The 17,324-nt window shown below is 38.3% G+C and overlaps 1 protein-coding gene across 1 annotated transcript; it reads right to left on the minus strand.

Annotated features, from left to right (window-relative positions):
- Positions 1-847: 847 nt before the first annotated feature.
- Positions 848-16,979, minus strand: LOC130919910 (MAM domain-containing glycosylphosphatidylinositol anchor protein 1-like). Its single transcript, XM_057842542.1, has 7 exons — positions 16,816-16,979; positions 11,129-11,285; positions 8,117-8,192; positions 7,756-7,894; positions 7,354-7,683; positions 7,033-7,263; positions 848-6,964 (listed from the first exon to the last, which is right to left on the minus strand). The coding sequence occupies exons 1-7, from the start codon at positions 16,868-16,870 to the stop codon at positions 6,900-6,902; spliced, it is 1,053 nt and encodes a 350-aa protein (XP_057698525.1). The 5' UTR covers positions 16,871-16,979; the 3' UTR covers positions 848-6,899.
- Between the last annotated feature and the right edge of the window lie 345 nt (positions 16,980-17,324).

Below are 17,324 nucleotides of genomic sequence, written 5' to 3' on the forward strand. Positions count from 1 at the left end.
GTATTTGTTTATTATAACAATAAATCAACAAGATGGCATTAAACTTAACATTCTGTTAAAGCGATCCATGGATAGAAAGACTTGTAGTTCTTAAAAGATAAATGTTAGTACAAGTTACAAGTTATAGAAATTTTATATTAAAACCCCACTTAATGTTTTGGTTTTAATAAAATTTGTAAAATTTTCAATCAAAAAATAAACTAGTAGCTCGCCATTGTTGATGTCAATAATTACACAATGCTCATGGTGCTGAAACCCATAAAATCTGTCGCACCCAAGCGCCAGCAGAGGGTGACAAAACACCAAAAAACAAGTAACAAGTGGACATGACACTGTGCTGTCATTTTAATTCGAGCGGGGCATGTGCGTTAATTGTGTCAAATATTTTAACGTGATTGATTTTTTAAAAAATTACCGCCCGTTAATGCGATAATTTTGACAGCCCTAAAAATAAGATAATAATATGCATTAATTTATTTACAGAACAAATCCCAAGAATTGCATGTTGTTTGTAAAAATGTAACGTCATTTGAAAGAGTTGGAGATTTGTTGATGCTGGAACAACAAATAATACCCCTGAAATAAAAAAAAAATTAAAAAAAGGAAAAACTTTGGAAATTTGCGGTATCTGGGGGGCAAGCAGCGAGGACCAAATGGTATTTCAACATGCCAAAAAGACTACTTTTTTTTAAAAAAGAAGGGAGATGGTTCAAAACGAGTCAGAAAAGTAACAACCAGCAATGAGAGCAGCTGCAGCGATCATGCTAACGGGCAGGACTGGGTGCGGCAGGAGGCTAGCGCTGCAGCAGCTTGCCAGGTTCACGGACAGCAAGCCAAGCCGGGGCAGGAGGCTGTTACCGTGGCAACAGCTGGTCAGGTTTAGCGCCACCCAGCGTGGGGACCAGCTACAGCGCCAGCGGTCAGCCAGGGCGACCACCAACAGCCGGAGCAACAGGCTAGTACCCTTATGGGAAATTTGGGTTTGGGTTGCACTATTTGGCAGGAGGTGGGAACTTTGGTTCCAGAGAAAACGGGGGGGGTGAAACTCTCAAAAGAATGTGTTTGTGTTATTTATCGTAATCAGATTTTTTTTATGTTTTACAAGTTAGACCTGTTGAGAAACTAGTTGCTGACTGTGTACAGGAAGTCCCACCTGTGGTTATGTCGGCAATTGCCCGTGCTGTGCAGGGTATAGCCTAAATAATTGTAAATTGTTGTCATAACATTTATACCATGGATATCTGAAATTGAAGCTTATAAGTCCAACAGCATGGCAAGTGGGCATTTGCGTGTGTTTTTCAGCACCATATTCTGCGTATGTTCCAAGACCTGTGCCCGTCTCGTCATCCCTACGCTGTCATATGTACTTTGCATTCCGGCACCTTATGATTTACAAATTAAGCACTGGACGTCCATCACCGTCAATGGCCCTAAAACATGATCATGCGGTGGTGTTCAAATTAAAGGTCATACATTAAAGTCATATTTATTTACATTACACTTGATCACAAAAACATCATCCTGATCATTAATTGACAATCTGCCAGCCTGTAAAAGTGGAAAAATGATTAAAAGTACCTGGACAGTAGTTCTTTTCAGCTCAACTCATTGGCTGCCATTGACGGTGATAGGCGTCCAATCATTGGCTCATTTCTTTTGGTGTGAATTTAAATGAGTTTATCACTAGTAGACATTATAAACATTTGAAGTGGGAAGGCAACCCTCCCACTTCGAACGGATTGGACGTCTAGCACCGTCAATAGCAACCAATGAGATCATTGCTGTGCATTTGCACGAGATGAGAATGTAAATTATCCTATTTCACTCACATTACGGCCACCAAGCTGAGCCTCTTGATCATTTTTTGGATTGACTAAGCCAGTGCTTTTCAACCCCTGTGGTTCGGCACTGTGCAAAACCATCCACTTTCACCTAATTGATGTAAAATTGTTTTTTTGAAAATGAATCCGCAAATGTGCCATCTCTGAGTGTCTGTACTGTCCAGTGGTTAGTAATCTTGCAAAACTCATCACTATCAGTGGGTGTCAATAGATAGCTAATAGAGCTGGGAAAAAAATATCATCAGGCGATATATATCGCGACGCTTTATGTCACAATCTGAGTATCGATACTTTTTTTATGAGTATTGATTCTTTAGATAGTTCTAATGTGCTGCACCAACGCAGCAAAGACCACAAACCAACAAACCATAGATGTCCCGATCCGATCACACTCTGTCCTGCTGCTTTTCTTGGTCCATGTACTCAAGATTGCTTGTTAAAGTTAACGATGACTGATAACTGTTTAGGCTTTGATGTTTCCAGAGAAGCCTGGGAGTGCTATACTTGAAAAATGCTCATTGTTGAGCTTGTTTACACTCTTGCAGTAGTGTGAGTGGCAATTCATTATGTGTGTGTGAGCAGCCTGAGTGGACTGACTCAATGAAGCATTTCGAAAAGATAAGTGCCGTAATTTCCGGACTATAAGCCGCTACTTTTCCCCCTGATTTTGCATCCTGTGGTTTATAGTCTAGTGCGGCTTAGTTGTTGATTTATTTGTGTTAATAGGTAACACTTTATTTGACAGCAGCATCATAAGACAGTCATAATTATGACATGACACTATCATGGGCATTACTGAATGCTTATGACAGATGTCATTAAGTGTCACCCAGCATATTATGTCACTAACTCCAGCTCAGATCTTTTACATTCATTCAAAAGTGAGATAATTTGCCGGATAACACTAAATGACATCTGTTATAAGCATTCATTAATGCTCATGACAGTGTCATAATTATGATTGTCTAATGACAGTCTTGTGGCGCCACTGTCAAATAAAGTGTTACCAAATGTCATAACTAGCAAATAATGAAACTGGAACAGTAACTGAAGAAATATTTAGCACAGAAGATGAATTTTGATTGTTATTTACATCTTTAGTGCTGCAATGCATGCTTGGAGGCATGTTGGACAACAGCAGTGTTGACAGCAGGTAGCAGCAGAGGTTGACTGTCTACCCCAAGAGAGCAGTGATGGCTAAGTGAAGCTTCTTGAAGCAAATGAAGCTTTGCCGCTAATTGGTTTAACACTTCAAGGTTGTTCATTTGGTCTTATGACATCCTCTGATGCCACTGTCAAATAAGGTGTTTTGGGTTAATATCTTTTGGTGTAAATATCCCATAATACAGTGAGGACAGCTGCGGCCCATAGTCCAGTGCAGCTTATTTATAAACAAGTGCTGTTTTCATGTCAAATTTGTTGGGTGGCGGCTTATAGAGAGGTTCGCCTTTATAGTGCGAAAAGTACGGTACTTTTCTATGTTGTTCCCAGGGGTCGCGTTAACCGGATATTTTCCGTCGTTGACCGGTTTTTTAAAACGGTGACGGAAAAAACTGACGTCCGTCCGTCATTTTGACAGGTTGTAATTCACACCCCAGACCACAGGGTGGCGAGTTAGCATATTAATTAGCTATTGTCTCTCTTAATGCATGACGTCGTTGGCTCTTCTGTCAGAATATTGTAGCGTCACCGGGGTCTGGCGGCGGCACCGTGATTGACACATCAACGCGAGGTTCTTATTGGTGCACCCGGTGTGCCAGCGCGTCATCCAATTGATGGACAAGATTGCCGCCCAATCACATGACGTCACAACTCCGCCCCCCTGACTGGAACCGCCATATTGTGTGTCAGCTGTTCATGTTTACACATTACCGCTACGTACATGCCTCCTATTACGGCGTGTTTTTCTGCTCGTTAATATTAATAATCAAAATGGTGAAGGCGTGTGTGGCGGTTGGTTGCTGTAACAGAAAAGATAGACGGAGAGACTTGAAGTTCTACCGTATTCTGAGAGACCCGAGGATGAGAGCGAGATGGACTGCTGTAATTCGACAAGAAATCTGGGCACCAAACGATCACCACAGACTATGTAGTAGTCATTTTATATCTGGTAAGATGCATTTAATATATATTTAGAAGATTTTGAGCTGACAACCACAATTAAGATCATTGTGTGACGTTGGTGATTGGGGTCTATATCGTTGCCTCTTTTTCTTTGGGGGTGTTTTTTCGCCGCCAAGCAAGCGTTACAATATTAATTAAAAATGAATGAAAACAATACTATTGAATATGTCATCATTATCATTTTAAAAATTGAAGTGACCGGTAAAAATAGACTATGACCGGATTTTTATGACCCTGTCAGTCAAAATGACAGACAACGAAAATGTCTAGCGCAACCTCTGGTTGTTCCTGTTTAAAAAAAATAATAATTCAGTGGGACATTAACATGTTTAAAACTTTTTTTTTAACAAATTTTATTTCGGTATCGGATTGGGACTCGATATGAAATATGAAGGGTTTGTAATATTTATAATGGTTCTATTTTGCATAGGAACAGTTGCTGTAAGTAAAAATAAAAAAAGAATGTCAAATGGTATGTAGTTTAAACGGAGATACATGCCTCTGCTTTTTTATGAATTTTAAAAGGTAATATGTTGCTATAGACACTACCCACCGACGTCATAAAACCACGTGCTCGCTGTATGGTTCCGCCCACTTGTCCGTCATTTTGTCTCTGTATTAGCATTGGTTTCAATTGATCGAGGAATTTAAAATGCATTTCATGGAAGACCCGGTGCTTTCTGATGCCGTAAACTCACTGGATGTGTTGCATAAAAGGAGTTATGTGGAAAAGCTTCGTTCTATACAGTCGCCAGATCCATATTTGATGCCCAAATCGATGTTTTTCGACCCACTGTCTTCGCCCTGTCTGCCTGACATCTGCTACGCTGATATTTACAATTATCTTGTCCACACAAAATCAGCCTATTCTCACGAAAATTTGAAAAACTTCAAGAGCTTGGAGGCTTATAAATACTTCGTTGCTGGTTGGGTGAAACAGGTCCTCGTCCACGAAAATTCGGCAGGAATCTATCTTGTGCTTGGAAAGGTGAGTTACGAAATTTTCAATTCAAAATCTTTTGTTATTGCTAACATCCACTGTCAAGTCTAATGTATTTCATGTCGTTTGTCAATGGAGTTAAGGCTTTTAATGTTTATATGGTTTAGCGATAGCACTCTCACTACATACATACGTGTATGTTGTCGGCGATTAGCCTAGAAATGATCTTAATTGTGGTTATTTGTCAGCCCAAAACCCTCTAAGTATATCTTAAATGTATCTTACCGGATATAAAATGACTACTACATAGTCTGTGGTGATTTTTTGGTGCCCAGTTTTCACGTCGAATTGCAGCCGTCCATTTCGCTCTCCTCTTTGGATCCCTCGGAATACGGTAAAACTTCAAGTCTCTCCTTCCATCTTCTCTGTTAGTGCAACCAACAGCCACACACGCCTTCACCATTTTGATTATTAATGTTAAGGAGCAGAAAAACACGCCGTAAATAGGAAGAATGTACGTAGCCATAATAAGTTAACACTGTTTTGACGGACAATTGGGCGGTACCATTCAGGAGAGCGGAGTTGTGACGTCACGTGGGTAGGGTCTATAGTTGAAGTATCAGATTGCCACACAGGTATCGGGGATACAGATCGGATCATGACAAAAGCGGATCCTCCTAGCCCTAATAGCTAATTACTTTGTTTAGTAATGCGCATGAGGTATGAATGACATTTGGGCTAGCGGCTAACTAGTGAAACTATAATGGTGACAGTGGCCAGCAACAGCGGGGAAAGTTTTTAAAAAGGAAATGTGCTAACTCGGAACTGTACACTGGACAAAACTCATTGAATGGCGGTCAAAAGGAAGCAAAGACTATTTCCTCATGGAGAGTCTGGTCTGAGGAATAAGCAGAACTTTCATTGGGACAATGTTGTGGCATTAGCAGTGCAGTGACTGTGACATTGTCAGTGGTGTGCAGCATGTCAGAAAAATGTGTTGTATTTACTATTCAAAACGGGACTTTATATTGTTAATATAGGCAACAGAAATTAATTTTTACATTATTTTGGTGGTTTGCCATGTGATTTTCTAATTGAAAAAAGGGGGCTCGTAAAAGGTTGAAAAACACTGGTGTAAGCAGATCTATTAAAGTCCATGCATCGGAGTGCCTCCAGCTTGCCAAGCAGAGCCTTTTTTATGCTTTTTGGCGGGACTTGGTAGTCCTGAGATGTCCATGGTGTGCTGCGGAGCATCTCTATGTGGCCCAATATTGATCCGCTATTATTACCGTGTTGGCCCGAATATAAGACGGCCCTGATTATAAGACGACCCCCTCTTTTTCAAGACTCAAGTTTGGGGAAAAAAGACTTTTTTTACACCAAATTTTTAAACAGAAAATAATTACAGTACATCTGAAACAAATGATTATAACAATATATGTGAGAGAAAAAGCATGCTGTTTTGCCTCATTCAAATCTTAATATCTGAACATTTAAATGTGTAAACTAAAGTGCAATCACATTCGTAAATGAATGGCTTCTGGTTTTTTAAATGTAAATAAACCAATCTATTGTGATAAAACGAGAAAATTGCAATAACTGCATTAACCATCAAAGTGAAGTCTAACTGTAACTGTAGTCTTGAAACAAATCTGAATAAGGAAAAACATTGCAATAAAATAATGCACACTGGTTAAACTTGAGAGTAGCTGAGATCCGTCATGACAGAACATCGCTTCAATGATATCTGGCGCCATCTAGCGTCGTGAATGGGGATAACGTCTAGACCGCGAATATGACGACCCCCGCTTTTTCAGTCTTATTTCAATGCAAAAAACACCGTCTTATATTCGGGCCAATACGGTACAAATCAACGATAACTAATCCCGTGCAAACGCGAAACTAAACATGAAACCAAACTCCCTGACAAATTTTCCTCCCAGCAGCAGACATTTGTGTTAACAGCAGTGAGACTTTGGTTAATTTTTGAAGCTTTACAGCACGTTCAACATCAGTACAAACAGCAGCAGGAAGAGTCCTTCACACACACTTGCGGTGCCTAAAAAGAAAAAACATGGTGGAATTGCATCACTTTTAACAAAAAAAAAGGCAAAAAATAAAACATACCTCTGCATGTGACCACCTCTACCTCCACGGTCACATTCTTTTGTCCAAAAAGTCCTGTAGCCAGCACTGTGTATTTCCCCGCGTGCGCTCTCGTGGAGTGGGTGGGCGGGATCACCCGGCGGCCATCTTTGAGCCAGATGACCGACGGTTCAGGATTTCCTCGAACATCGCAGTGCAGACTTTCGCCCATCTTTACTCGGAGCTTTGTGGGGCAAAGCAGTTGTGGACCAACTGTGGGTGGATTTAGTTTTCCCAATTTTAACTCATTGATGACAATAGACATCAAATCTAATTGACCTGTGAATGTTTTAGTTCACTTACAGAGGACAGTCGTTGCGACTTTTTCCGACACGACTGTTACAGGTTTCTTCGTTGTCATCAGCTGCAGTTGTAGTTCAGCCTCACACCAATAGTTGGCGCCATCGTCTTCCCTCATTGCCACGATGTTTAACGGGAAGATCTCAGTCACTGGTGTCTTATCAGTCACATTTGAACGTAATCGAGCCAGTCGGGTTTGGTTTCGGTAGAAAGTCACGACGAGGTTCCTCGACGGTGCGACATCGTGGACGGTGCAATGTAGAGTGTACTGATTGTGCTCTAAGAGTGAGCCCGTGTGGTTCGCGAAGCTGAGGGATACACTGTCTGGAGGTTCTGATTTTAAAAAAGTGGCAAAGGATTGAAGAGACTGCTTCAAGTTTTCAATCTACAAAACCTAACACTTACTGTAAACGAGGACAGGAAGAGGACGGTGACACGGTCCTCCAAGATCTGACACGGCATAACACATGGGGGAAATGCTCCATTCGCTCATGTGATCCACTTTCCAGACTAGAAAGCTATCCATGGTGGGCTCTGGAGCAAGCTGAAGATCACATACGTCAAACTGTAAGGCAGGGTTACCCAACTCTGGTTCTTGAGAGAATTCCTGCTTAGGTGGTGCTTCTCTAGATTTAGGTTCAGTCTCAAGGACAAGTACATTAACTCAAAAGCGGGCGTGATTTACTATTGTGTGGATTATTAAACACTTGAAGTTGGACGTAAAAGCAATTTTGGAATGACCAACATATAGTTTACTTGCTCTCACCAGTGTGACCTCCCATCCTAGCAGAGAAAAGCCCTTCATCGGCACAGAGCAGTTGACTTTGACTGGATCTCCAAACCTAAACAAGACGACTTTTACGTGGATGGTGCCATTGGTTTCAGTGTATGTTGTTTCCAATTGAGTCAATTTTTTTTTTCATAGGGTGCCATTTCGACCTAACAGAGTGAGTGGACACTAACAGTTAGAATATTTTGTGCTAAAGTTAGCCCTCAAACTAGCTTTGCTAGCATAATAGCTAGCATGACTTTGGATACATGATGAGAAATCTATAATTTTACAAATAAACCTTTTGAAATGATTCAATTTATTTTAGCTATGGACTTCATAAAAAGTGTAAAATCTTTTTAAAGGAGGTAAAAAAAAAAAAAATGCCTACCACAGTTGGATTTCCCGCCACTGGTGTGATGTTATCGCAGAAGAGTGATGTCATTAATGAATGGGGAAATTTCTTAAAGGTACAGCAACACAACTTTCAGTAGGCAGTGACCATTTTGTTTTTTTTTTGTTTTTGTTTTTTTAATGTGTTGTTTTCAAAATGATTACACGAATAAAATAGTTTATCCAGGACAATAAAATCATTTTTTTTAATCTACTTATAGTAGTCATTTTATATACTAAATTTGAATGAAATACACTGAACCAGAACCCGCTGCGATAAGTGAAAAATCACGAAGTAGCGCCCGCCCCCCCAAAAATAAAAAAATTAAAATTAGTGAGTTTTCATTGTATTTATTCAGAATTAGCATTGTAAAGAGATACATATAAGACATGTTTTTTCACTTTTTTTCCCCCCAAAGTATTAAAAAAAAACAACTTTTATGTATAGATATATTTCAATAAATGGTTTTAGGTCAGGGGTCCCCAAACTTTTTCCTGTGAGGGCCACATAAATTTTCCCTTCTCTGATGAGGGGCCAGGTCAGTTTGTAACAGAAAAAAAATTAACGATTGCAGGAGTGCCTAAATGTAAAAATTTATTGTTTTTCAGAAAGCCACAATCAAATAGCCCTTTCTGGATTCTTCAAGGAACAAAAGTAAATAAAATAATAATAATAATAATATAATAAATATAATAAAATAATAACACTATTAATTCAATAGATAATAACCAAATAACCCTCTCTGGGTTCTTCACAGAAAAAAGCCAGGAAATAAATAACATTATTGGAAGAAAAAAAAAAATTGTTCAGGGGGCCGGACCAATTTGGAGGCTGGCCGTATCTGGCCCGCGAGCCGTAGTTTGGGGACCCCTGTTTTAAGCACTTCATGTAATAATTGTAAGTCTTAAACATGTTACTGTCCCACAGAGTAATTTTTAAACAAGAACAAAGTAGAAAAATGCTTGTCTTTATTAAAAATGCTTCATTGAGTGAGTCCACTCAAATCCGCTCAAGCTGCTCACTTACATGCAGTGAGTTGCCACAGCAACTGTTTAACAAGTTAAACGATGATTGACGCATGCGGCGCTTTGAGGTTTCGGCTTCCAAGCATCACTAGCAAAATCAAACCTTAACGTCAGTCAATCATTGTTAACTCCAGTGCACTGCCCGACCAAGGAAAGTAGCAGGAAGGAGAGTGAGACTATGTGATCGGATCAGGACAGCTCATCTGTGTCTATTCATATTTAATTGAAAAAAAAAAGAATCCGCGATGGACTAAGGGCGCAAAGTTTGAAGCACGAAGGGATCACTGTATAGCAAAGTTCTATAACAACTAAAGATGTCATCCCGATCGATCGGGTCCGATTATGTCATTTTCAAAGTATCGGAATCGGCAAAAAAATATCGGACATGCCTTTTTTTAATATATACAGTGGGGAGAACAAATATTTGATACACTGGCAGTGTATCAAATATTTGTTCTCCCCACTGTATATATTTTTTAATTAAATCATTTTCTAATTGTATTTAACGTTACAGACAAAATGTCTTGCATTCATCCAGAGTCTTTAGTTTTGGCTTAAAGTAGGGCTATCAAATTTACCGCGTAAACGGCGGTAATTAATTTTTTTTTAATTAATCACGTGAAAATATTTAATGCAATTAACGCAGGCGTTGCTCGACCCACTCACGCATTGTCGAGTTCAATCTATTATGGCGCCGTTTTACCTATATATACAGCTAACAGGCAGCGTAAAATGAGTAGAGAGTATTTTGGCAGTGTTTAGAGCCTCTTTTTAATTGGCTAAAGCCTTAAACTCCCTCTCTCAACAATTAGAAATATCGTGGGAGGCAATGTGGGGAAGAACAGAAGTGGTTGATCTTTTCCTTAACACCCTATGTTACTTCCCAACGCAGAGAAGATATATCAATTGGTGCCACTACGCACAGTCATGGTTGCACTTCCCATCATGCATTTGGGCAGAACAGTTATATGGCTACAATATCATTTACTGAAAGCTCAACAAATACACTAGATGGCAATATTTAGTCACAATATACAAAGTCACATTTAAGAATTACAAGTCTTTCTATCCGTGGATCCCTCTCACAGAAAGAATGTTAACAATGTAAATGCCATCTTGAGGATTTATTGTCATAATAAACAAATACAGTACTTATGTACTGTATGTTGAATGTATATATTCATCTGAGTTTTATTCATTTTTTTTTTCTTAATGCATTGCCAAAATATATATGATCGGGAAAAATTATCGGGAATTATTGGAATTGGATCGGGAGCAAAAAAAAAAGCAATCGGATCGGGAAATATCGGGATCGGCAGATACTCAAACTAAAACGATCGGGATCGGATCGGGAGCAAAAAAACATGATCGGAACAACCCTAAAATAACAACCTTTTACCAGAAGTCAATTTAAAAAAATACAGAACTTAGGAGCCCTTGAATTTATAATAGATAGCATTGAAAATACACAAAAATGTAAGTTGAATGGCTATTTGTCCAACTGTAGTGAAAATACAGCTTAATTTATATCATGGACACAAATGGCACCCTATAAAAAGAAACTTGAGCCAATTCGGAGTCGTGCCCTACCTGACCACCAGGCTGGATGGAGACAAGGTGAGAGGGCAGAGGGCGCTTTCCGACAAATCTATCCAGTCTGCGGACGGCAAGATTGTTGGATATGGAGAAGGGATTTGGGAGGTGAGCAGAGGAGCAGATGTGTGCGTGGAAAGCGGAGATGAGGTAGCTAAAAAGGAGAAGAATTGAGAAATGATTTTAAAAAAAACATTTCGGTTGATGTGAAATGCTGTGTGTGATTCTTTTTTTGTTTTGGCTGAGTCATTGTTATACAAGGCAGACAAAGGTCAATAGAATTTTGCCATCTCGTGAAATCAGACTCTTTTTAGATGATCTATTGTGTACCATTGTTTTATTGCAGGCTGAATCCACCCAATGTGTTCCTTTGAGGAAGGAAGGACACCCTGCCCAACTCCAAAGAACTGGCTCCTCTTTTCTACCACCATTGTTCAACTGGACCCCGAGCGCCTTCTCCTTCCTCGTACTCAGGCGCGGCGCCTGCTTGGGAGGGATTTTCTATGTGCGTGGCTCAAGTTTTCCTATGGTTCATAGTTTTTAATTCGTTTTAATTACCATAACTTGCAAATTATAAGCCACTACTTTTTCCCGTCATTTTTAATCCTACGTTTTATAGTCCAGTGCGGTTTATTTATTGATTTATTTTGTCTAAATTAGGGCTGTCAAATGATTACAATTTTTAATCGAGTTAATTACAGGTTAAAAATTAATCGTAATTCAAACCATCTATAAAATATGCCATATTTTTCTGTAAATGATTGTTGGAATGGAAAGATAAGACACAAAATGGATATATACATTCAACATACGGTACATAAGTACTGTATTTGTTTATTATAACAATAAATCAACAAGATGGCATTACCATTATTAACATTCTGTTCAAGCGATCCATGGATAGAAAGACTTTTAGTTCTTAAAAGATAAATGTTAGTACAAGTTAATAGAAATTTTATATTAAAACCCCTCAATGTTTTCGTTTTAATAAAATTTGTAAAATTTTCAATCAAAAAATAAACTAGTAGCCCGCCATTGTTGATGTCAATAATTACTTACACAATGCTCATGGGTGCTGAAGCCTATAAAATCAGTCGCAACCAAGCGCCAGCAGAGGGCGACAAAACTCCGAAAAACACAACAAGTACACATTTCGCTGTGCTGTCATTTTAATCTGTTTGAGCGGGGAATTTGTGTGTTAACTGCGTCAAATATTTTAACGTGATTAATTTAAAAAATTAATTACCGCCCGTTAACGCGATAATTTTGACAGCCCTAGTATAAATATATATATATATATATATATATATACCTGTATATATACAGTATATATACATACTGTATACTATATATATATATATACAGCATAATAGGTGACACATTATTTGACAGCGGTGTCATTAGACTGCCATAAGACCATCATCATTGTGACATGACAATATCACTGTATCATTGATGAATGCTTATGACGGATGTCATTGAGTGTCATCAAGTAAATAATGTCCCTAACTCCATTTATGTCCAGCTCGGATATTTTTACATCCATTCAAAAGTGAGATAATTTGCCGGATGACACAAAATGACATCTGTCATTAACATTCATTAATGCTCATGGCTGTGTCATGTCATAATTATAACAGTCTTATGACAGTCGTATGGCACCACTGTCAAATAAAGTGTTACCAAATACCGTAACTAGCAATTAATGAAACAACTAGAACAGCAACTGAAGAAATAATTAGCACAGAACATGAATTTTGATTGTTATTTACATCTGTAGCACTGCAATGCATGCCAGGAGGCATGTTGGACAATAACAGTGTTGACAGCAGGTGGCAGCAGAAGTTCACTGTCTCCCCCAAGACAACAGGGCCAAATGAAGCTTCTTGAAGCAAATTAATCGACAACTATTTTGATAAACAATTAATTGTTTAGGACCTTCTTCACCTTGAACTTGTCGAAATTCTTGAAATTATACCTGAAATATAAGTTCTCTGTGGTAACGATTTCTTCATTATATTTTTGTTAAGTCAAAGTAGGACATGAACAACAATCTGCTTTTACTTTGGAAAACAACAATTCATATTTTTGCCAATTTTCAGGCATTTTACTATGTATACAAGATCCTTAATTAGGCTGCAACAACTTGACGGTGGTTCATTTGGTCTTATGACGGTCTTATGATGCCGCTGTCAAAATAAAAGTGTTTTTGGATAATATCTTTTGGTGTAAATATCCCATAATAAAGTGAGGACAGCTGTGGCTTATAGTCCAATGCGACGTATCTATGAACAAATGCCATTTTCGTGTCAAATTTAGAGGGTGGCGGCTTATAGTCGGGCCCGTCTTGTATAGTGCGAAAATTTACTTAGCCATTACTTTAAGCTGTTTCAGTCATGACTTTTACTTTTGGGGAAAAAAATGCCACCAATTTTGTCTGGGGATGGCACTAAGAACACAACTGAAATTTGGAGTTGTCTGATCATGATTTTTGTAACCAATGTCGCGATATTGTCCAACTCCCAAAATCCGATACCGATATATGCAGTCGTGAATTTACCATAGTATGGCTAATAGTATTGTGATGCCTAATTGGATGCGTTAATGATGATAATGCTCACATGGAAAATTCCAAGCATCTTAGTTTGGAGACATCTTATAGTCGATAAGCATAACTGCTGTGCTAAGCTGTGACCAGTCCTTGTACAAAGGCAGATGGCTTCTACAGTCACTTTGAAGGCAACATGCATATTGGCCTTAAACCGATGATGAAAAACCGATGTCGATAGGGCTGCAACTAAGGATTATTTTCGTAATCGATTAATTATTTAAACGATTAATCGGATAAATGTACCGTAATTTTCGGACTATAAGCCGTTACTTTTCCCCCTGATTTTGCATCCTGTGGCTTACAGTCCAGTGCGGCTTATTTGTTGATTTATTTGGGTTAATACAATAGGTAACACTTTATTTGACAGAGGCGTTATAAGACTGTCATAAGACTATCATAATTATGAAATGACACTATCATGGGCATTACTGAAGGCCTTTAACAGATGTCCTTCAGTGTTATCCGGCAAATTATGTCACCAACTCTATTTATGTCCAGCTTGGATCTTTTACATCCATTCAAAAGTGAGATAATTTGCTGGATGACACTAAATGACATCTGTTAAAGGCCTTCAGTAATGCCCAAGATAGTGTCATTTCATAATTATGATAGTCTTATGACAGTCTTATAACGCCGCTGTCAAATAAAGTGTTACCTGCTGTATAACATTCATTAATGCTCATGACAGTGTCATGTCATAATTATGATTGTCTTAATGCACCTGTGTCAAATAAAGTGCTACCAAATACCGTAACTATCAATTAATGAAACAACTGGAACAGTAACTGAAGAAATAATTAGCGCAGAACATAAAATTTGGTTATTTACATCTGTAGTGCTGCAATGCATGCTAGGAGGCATGTAGGACGACAACAGTGTTGACAGCAGGAGGTTGACTGTCTCCCAGAGTGATGGCCAAATGAAGCTTCTTGAAGCAATGAAGCTTTGCAGCTAATTGGTTCAAAGCTTCATGGTGATTCATTTGGTTTCATGACAGTCTTATGATGCCGCTGTCAAATAAAGTGTTACCGGTTAATATCTTTTGGTGTAAATATCCCATAATACAGGGAGGACAGCTGCGGCTTATAGTCCAGTGGGGTTTATCTATAAACACATGCCGTTTTTGTGTCAAATTTGGTGGGTGGTGGCTTATAGTCAGGTGTGCCTTATAGTCCGAAAATTACAGTAACTTTTTTCAATTACCTTGACAAATTGAAGTCGTTTTAGGCATGTTGTAAGTAACAAGACAAAATGGATGACGATTTCCTTCAAAAATAATATTTATCACAGCTTCCTGATCTAACAGTAGTCTACAACTTTATCGATTATCAAATTCATTGGCAACTAATTTATTAAACGATTACCGTATTTTCAGACTATAAGCCGCTACTTTTTTCTCGCCGTTTCTACTCTGCTTATTTATGGATTTTAATTATTTATTTATTTATTTATTTTTACAAGCAAGCTTCATATTTTCTTGTTTAAAAAATAATAAAATTGGACAACTAGACATATTTTAAAAGAATGTCTTTCCAAATTTTGCAATGACATAGCTCTCAGCCTCTACACTACCACCGATAAAGCGTGGCAGAAGCTTGTCAGACTTACTCAAAAACTCAGGATTTATAGATGTAAATGGCTCCATCTGGTACTATATGCTACTACAAAAGAACAGTTTTAAATGGATGGGCATCCACTTCTTGCTGCGACAAGAGAACGCGATGCTAGCGTTGATTAGCCATTTTCAACTGGCACTCGGAGGACTTTAATACCACAGTATGCTACAGCAAAGCTGCTATATAAGGGTTAGCGCTAGCTGTTAGCCGTTTTTAAGAGGATTTCAGCCACGACAAGTTTAGAAGTCAAGGTAAATATCTTTGCAAATGTGGCGACCTGTTTTTTAAAGTTAGTTCGTTCTAAAGCATTCATACAACACGTGATGTTGATGCGTGTCTATCTGGTTCATAAAGATATTTTTGATCAATAAAATATTTGGGTCTAACATCTATGTAAGTATCCAATGTTAAGACATGGACACCTAGTCAGGGACGGCGTATATATGGATGTTTTTCTAAAAATTTCGTGAAATTTGGCCATTGCGGCTTATAATCAGGTGCGCTTTATAGTGCAGAAACTACGGAGGTTGTTGCAGCCTTATTAAGCTAGTTTAGATAGTAAGGTGTCCGAAAATTGGTAAAAATGTGAATTGTTTTCCAAAGTAAAAGCAGATTTTTGTTCATGTCCTACTTTTACCAAAATGAAGAAATCTCTACCACTGAGAAGTTATATGTATGATATAATTTCAAGATTTTAGAATAGTTCAAGGTGAAGAAGGTCCTAAACGATTAATTGGTTATCAAAATAGTTGATTAATTTGCTAATCGATTAGTTGTCGATTAATTGTTACACCTGTATATGTTGATATTATCCGATATCATTTTAAAATATTTTTATCGGCAGATATTATCATCATTAGGCTCTTAAGTGCTTTGCTGTCAACACAACACTGGCTTTTGGACCATAAATTTTATTCATGTTTTATGCACCGAAATATCTTAACATTTCCAACTTTACACTGAAAAATAACGCACACTTTAAATGAAAATAATATACAATATATTGTAGCTCTCCACCAAGGTTGAAATCCTTACCCTGAACTTTATTTTAACACCATTGACTCAAAAATTAACACAGCACGCCACCTGATCACTATGTGATTTCCGTTAGCCATTCAGTATAGAAAACTGATGAGAATCAATTCAACTTACAATGTAACAAATGCAGGAAGTCGGCTATGCTATAGTGTACTGAATTATGCTTTAATGTAGCACTTGATAATAATCATGCTCTACTGGTACCATAGAAATCAGTTGGTTATTTAAAATAGAATATTTTTAAATTGAAAAATAATGCAGATTTTTAATGTACAATACTTTTGAAGTTATTATGAATTATAATTGAAATTATCTTTTTACTGTACTTTTACATTTAATTCAGTGCTTTCTCTAGTTTTGGTCTCCATTTTTGTGAAATGGGAGTAGTTCTATAGTCCCAGCTCGTTGTTCTGACTTACCTGAGCAAAACAGGTGAAGCAGCAAAGTGACCTTGATCCACCTTGAGGCACACATCCTTCGCGAGCTTCTGTATCTTCGATGGAGTCTCTCGAACAGTAGCAGAAAGACAGTTTGGAAGTACAATAGCTAACTAGTTGTCGGCAACACCTCAATGTCAGAGTGGAGAGACTTCAGGCTTTTATTATGGGGCTGTCAGGGTGTGTGTTTGTATATGTGTGTGAAGCTGATGATCAGGCAATTCCTTTGCTTTGGCCTCTCAAAGGCACCATGGGCGTTCTCTGTTGGTATATCGGGGGAGGAAGGAAGGGAGGGTCAAGAATAACGGTGTGGAGTGCAGCAGCACACTGGGCAAGGAGGCATGGCGCGCCCCTATGCCTATGCGTGTGTGAAAATCCAAAACTGGAAAAATGATCGTTACAACCTCATGAAATGGGAGTTTCTACACTGGTTTGATGACGTCTTAGGTCAGAATATTAGAAAATGCTCCGTGTATGATACAGTAACATGT

The sequence above is a fragment of the Corythoichthys intestinalis genome, chromosome 8 (assembly GCF_030265065.1).
Source record: "Corythoichthys intestinalis isolate RoL2023-P3 chromosome 8, ASM3026506v1, whole genome shotgun sequence".
Taxonomy (NCBI): Eukaryota; Metazoa; Chordata; class Actinopteri; order Syngnathiformes; family Syngnathidae; genus Corythoichthys; species Corythoichthys intestinalis.

What these genes read in the sequence shown, in the direction of transcription:
- LOC130919910 (XM_057842542.1), bottom strand. Translation starts at nt 16,870, where the DNA reads ATGTGTGCCTCAAGGTGGATCAAGGTCACTTTGCTGCTTCACCTGTTT. An exon ending in AGTCGCAACGACTGTCCTCT is followed by an intron (nt 7,264 to 7,353) that starts GTAAGTGAACTA and finishes ATCCACCCACAG; the next exon opens with TTGGTCCACAACTGCTTTGC. An exon ending in AGAGGTGGTCACATGCAGAG is followed by an intron (nt 6,965 to 7,032) that starts GTATGTTTTATT and finishes TTTTCTTTTTAG; the next exon opens with GCACCGCAAGTGTGTGTGAA.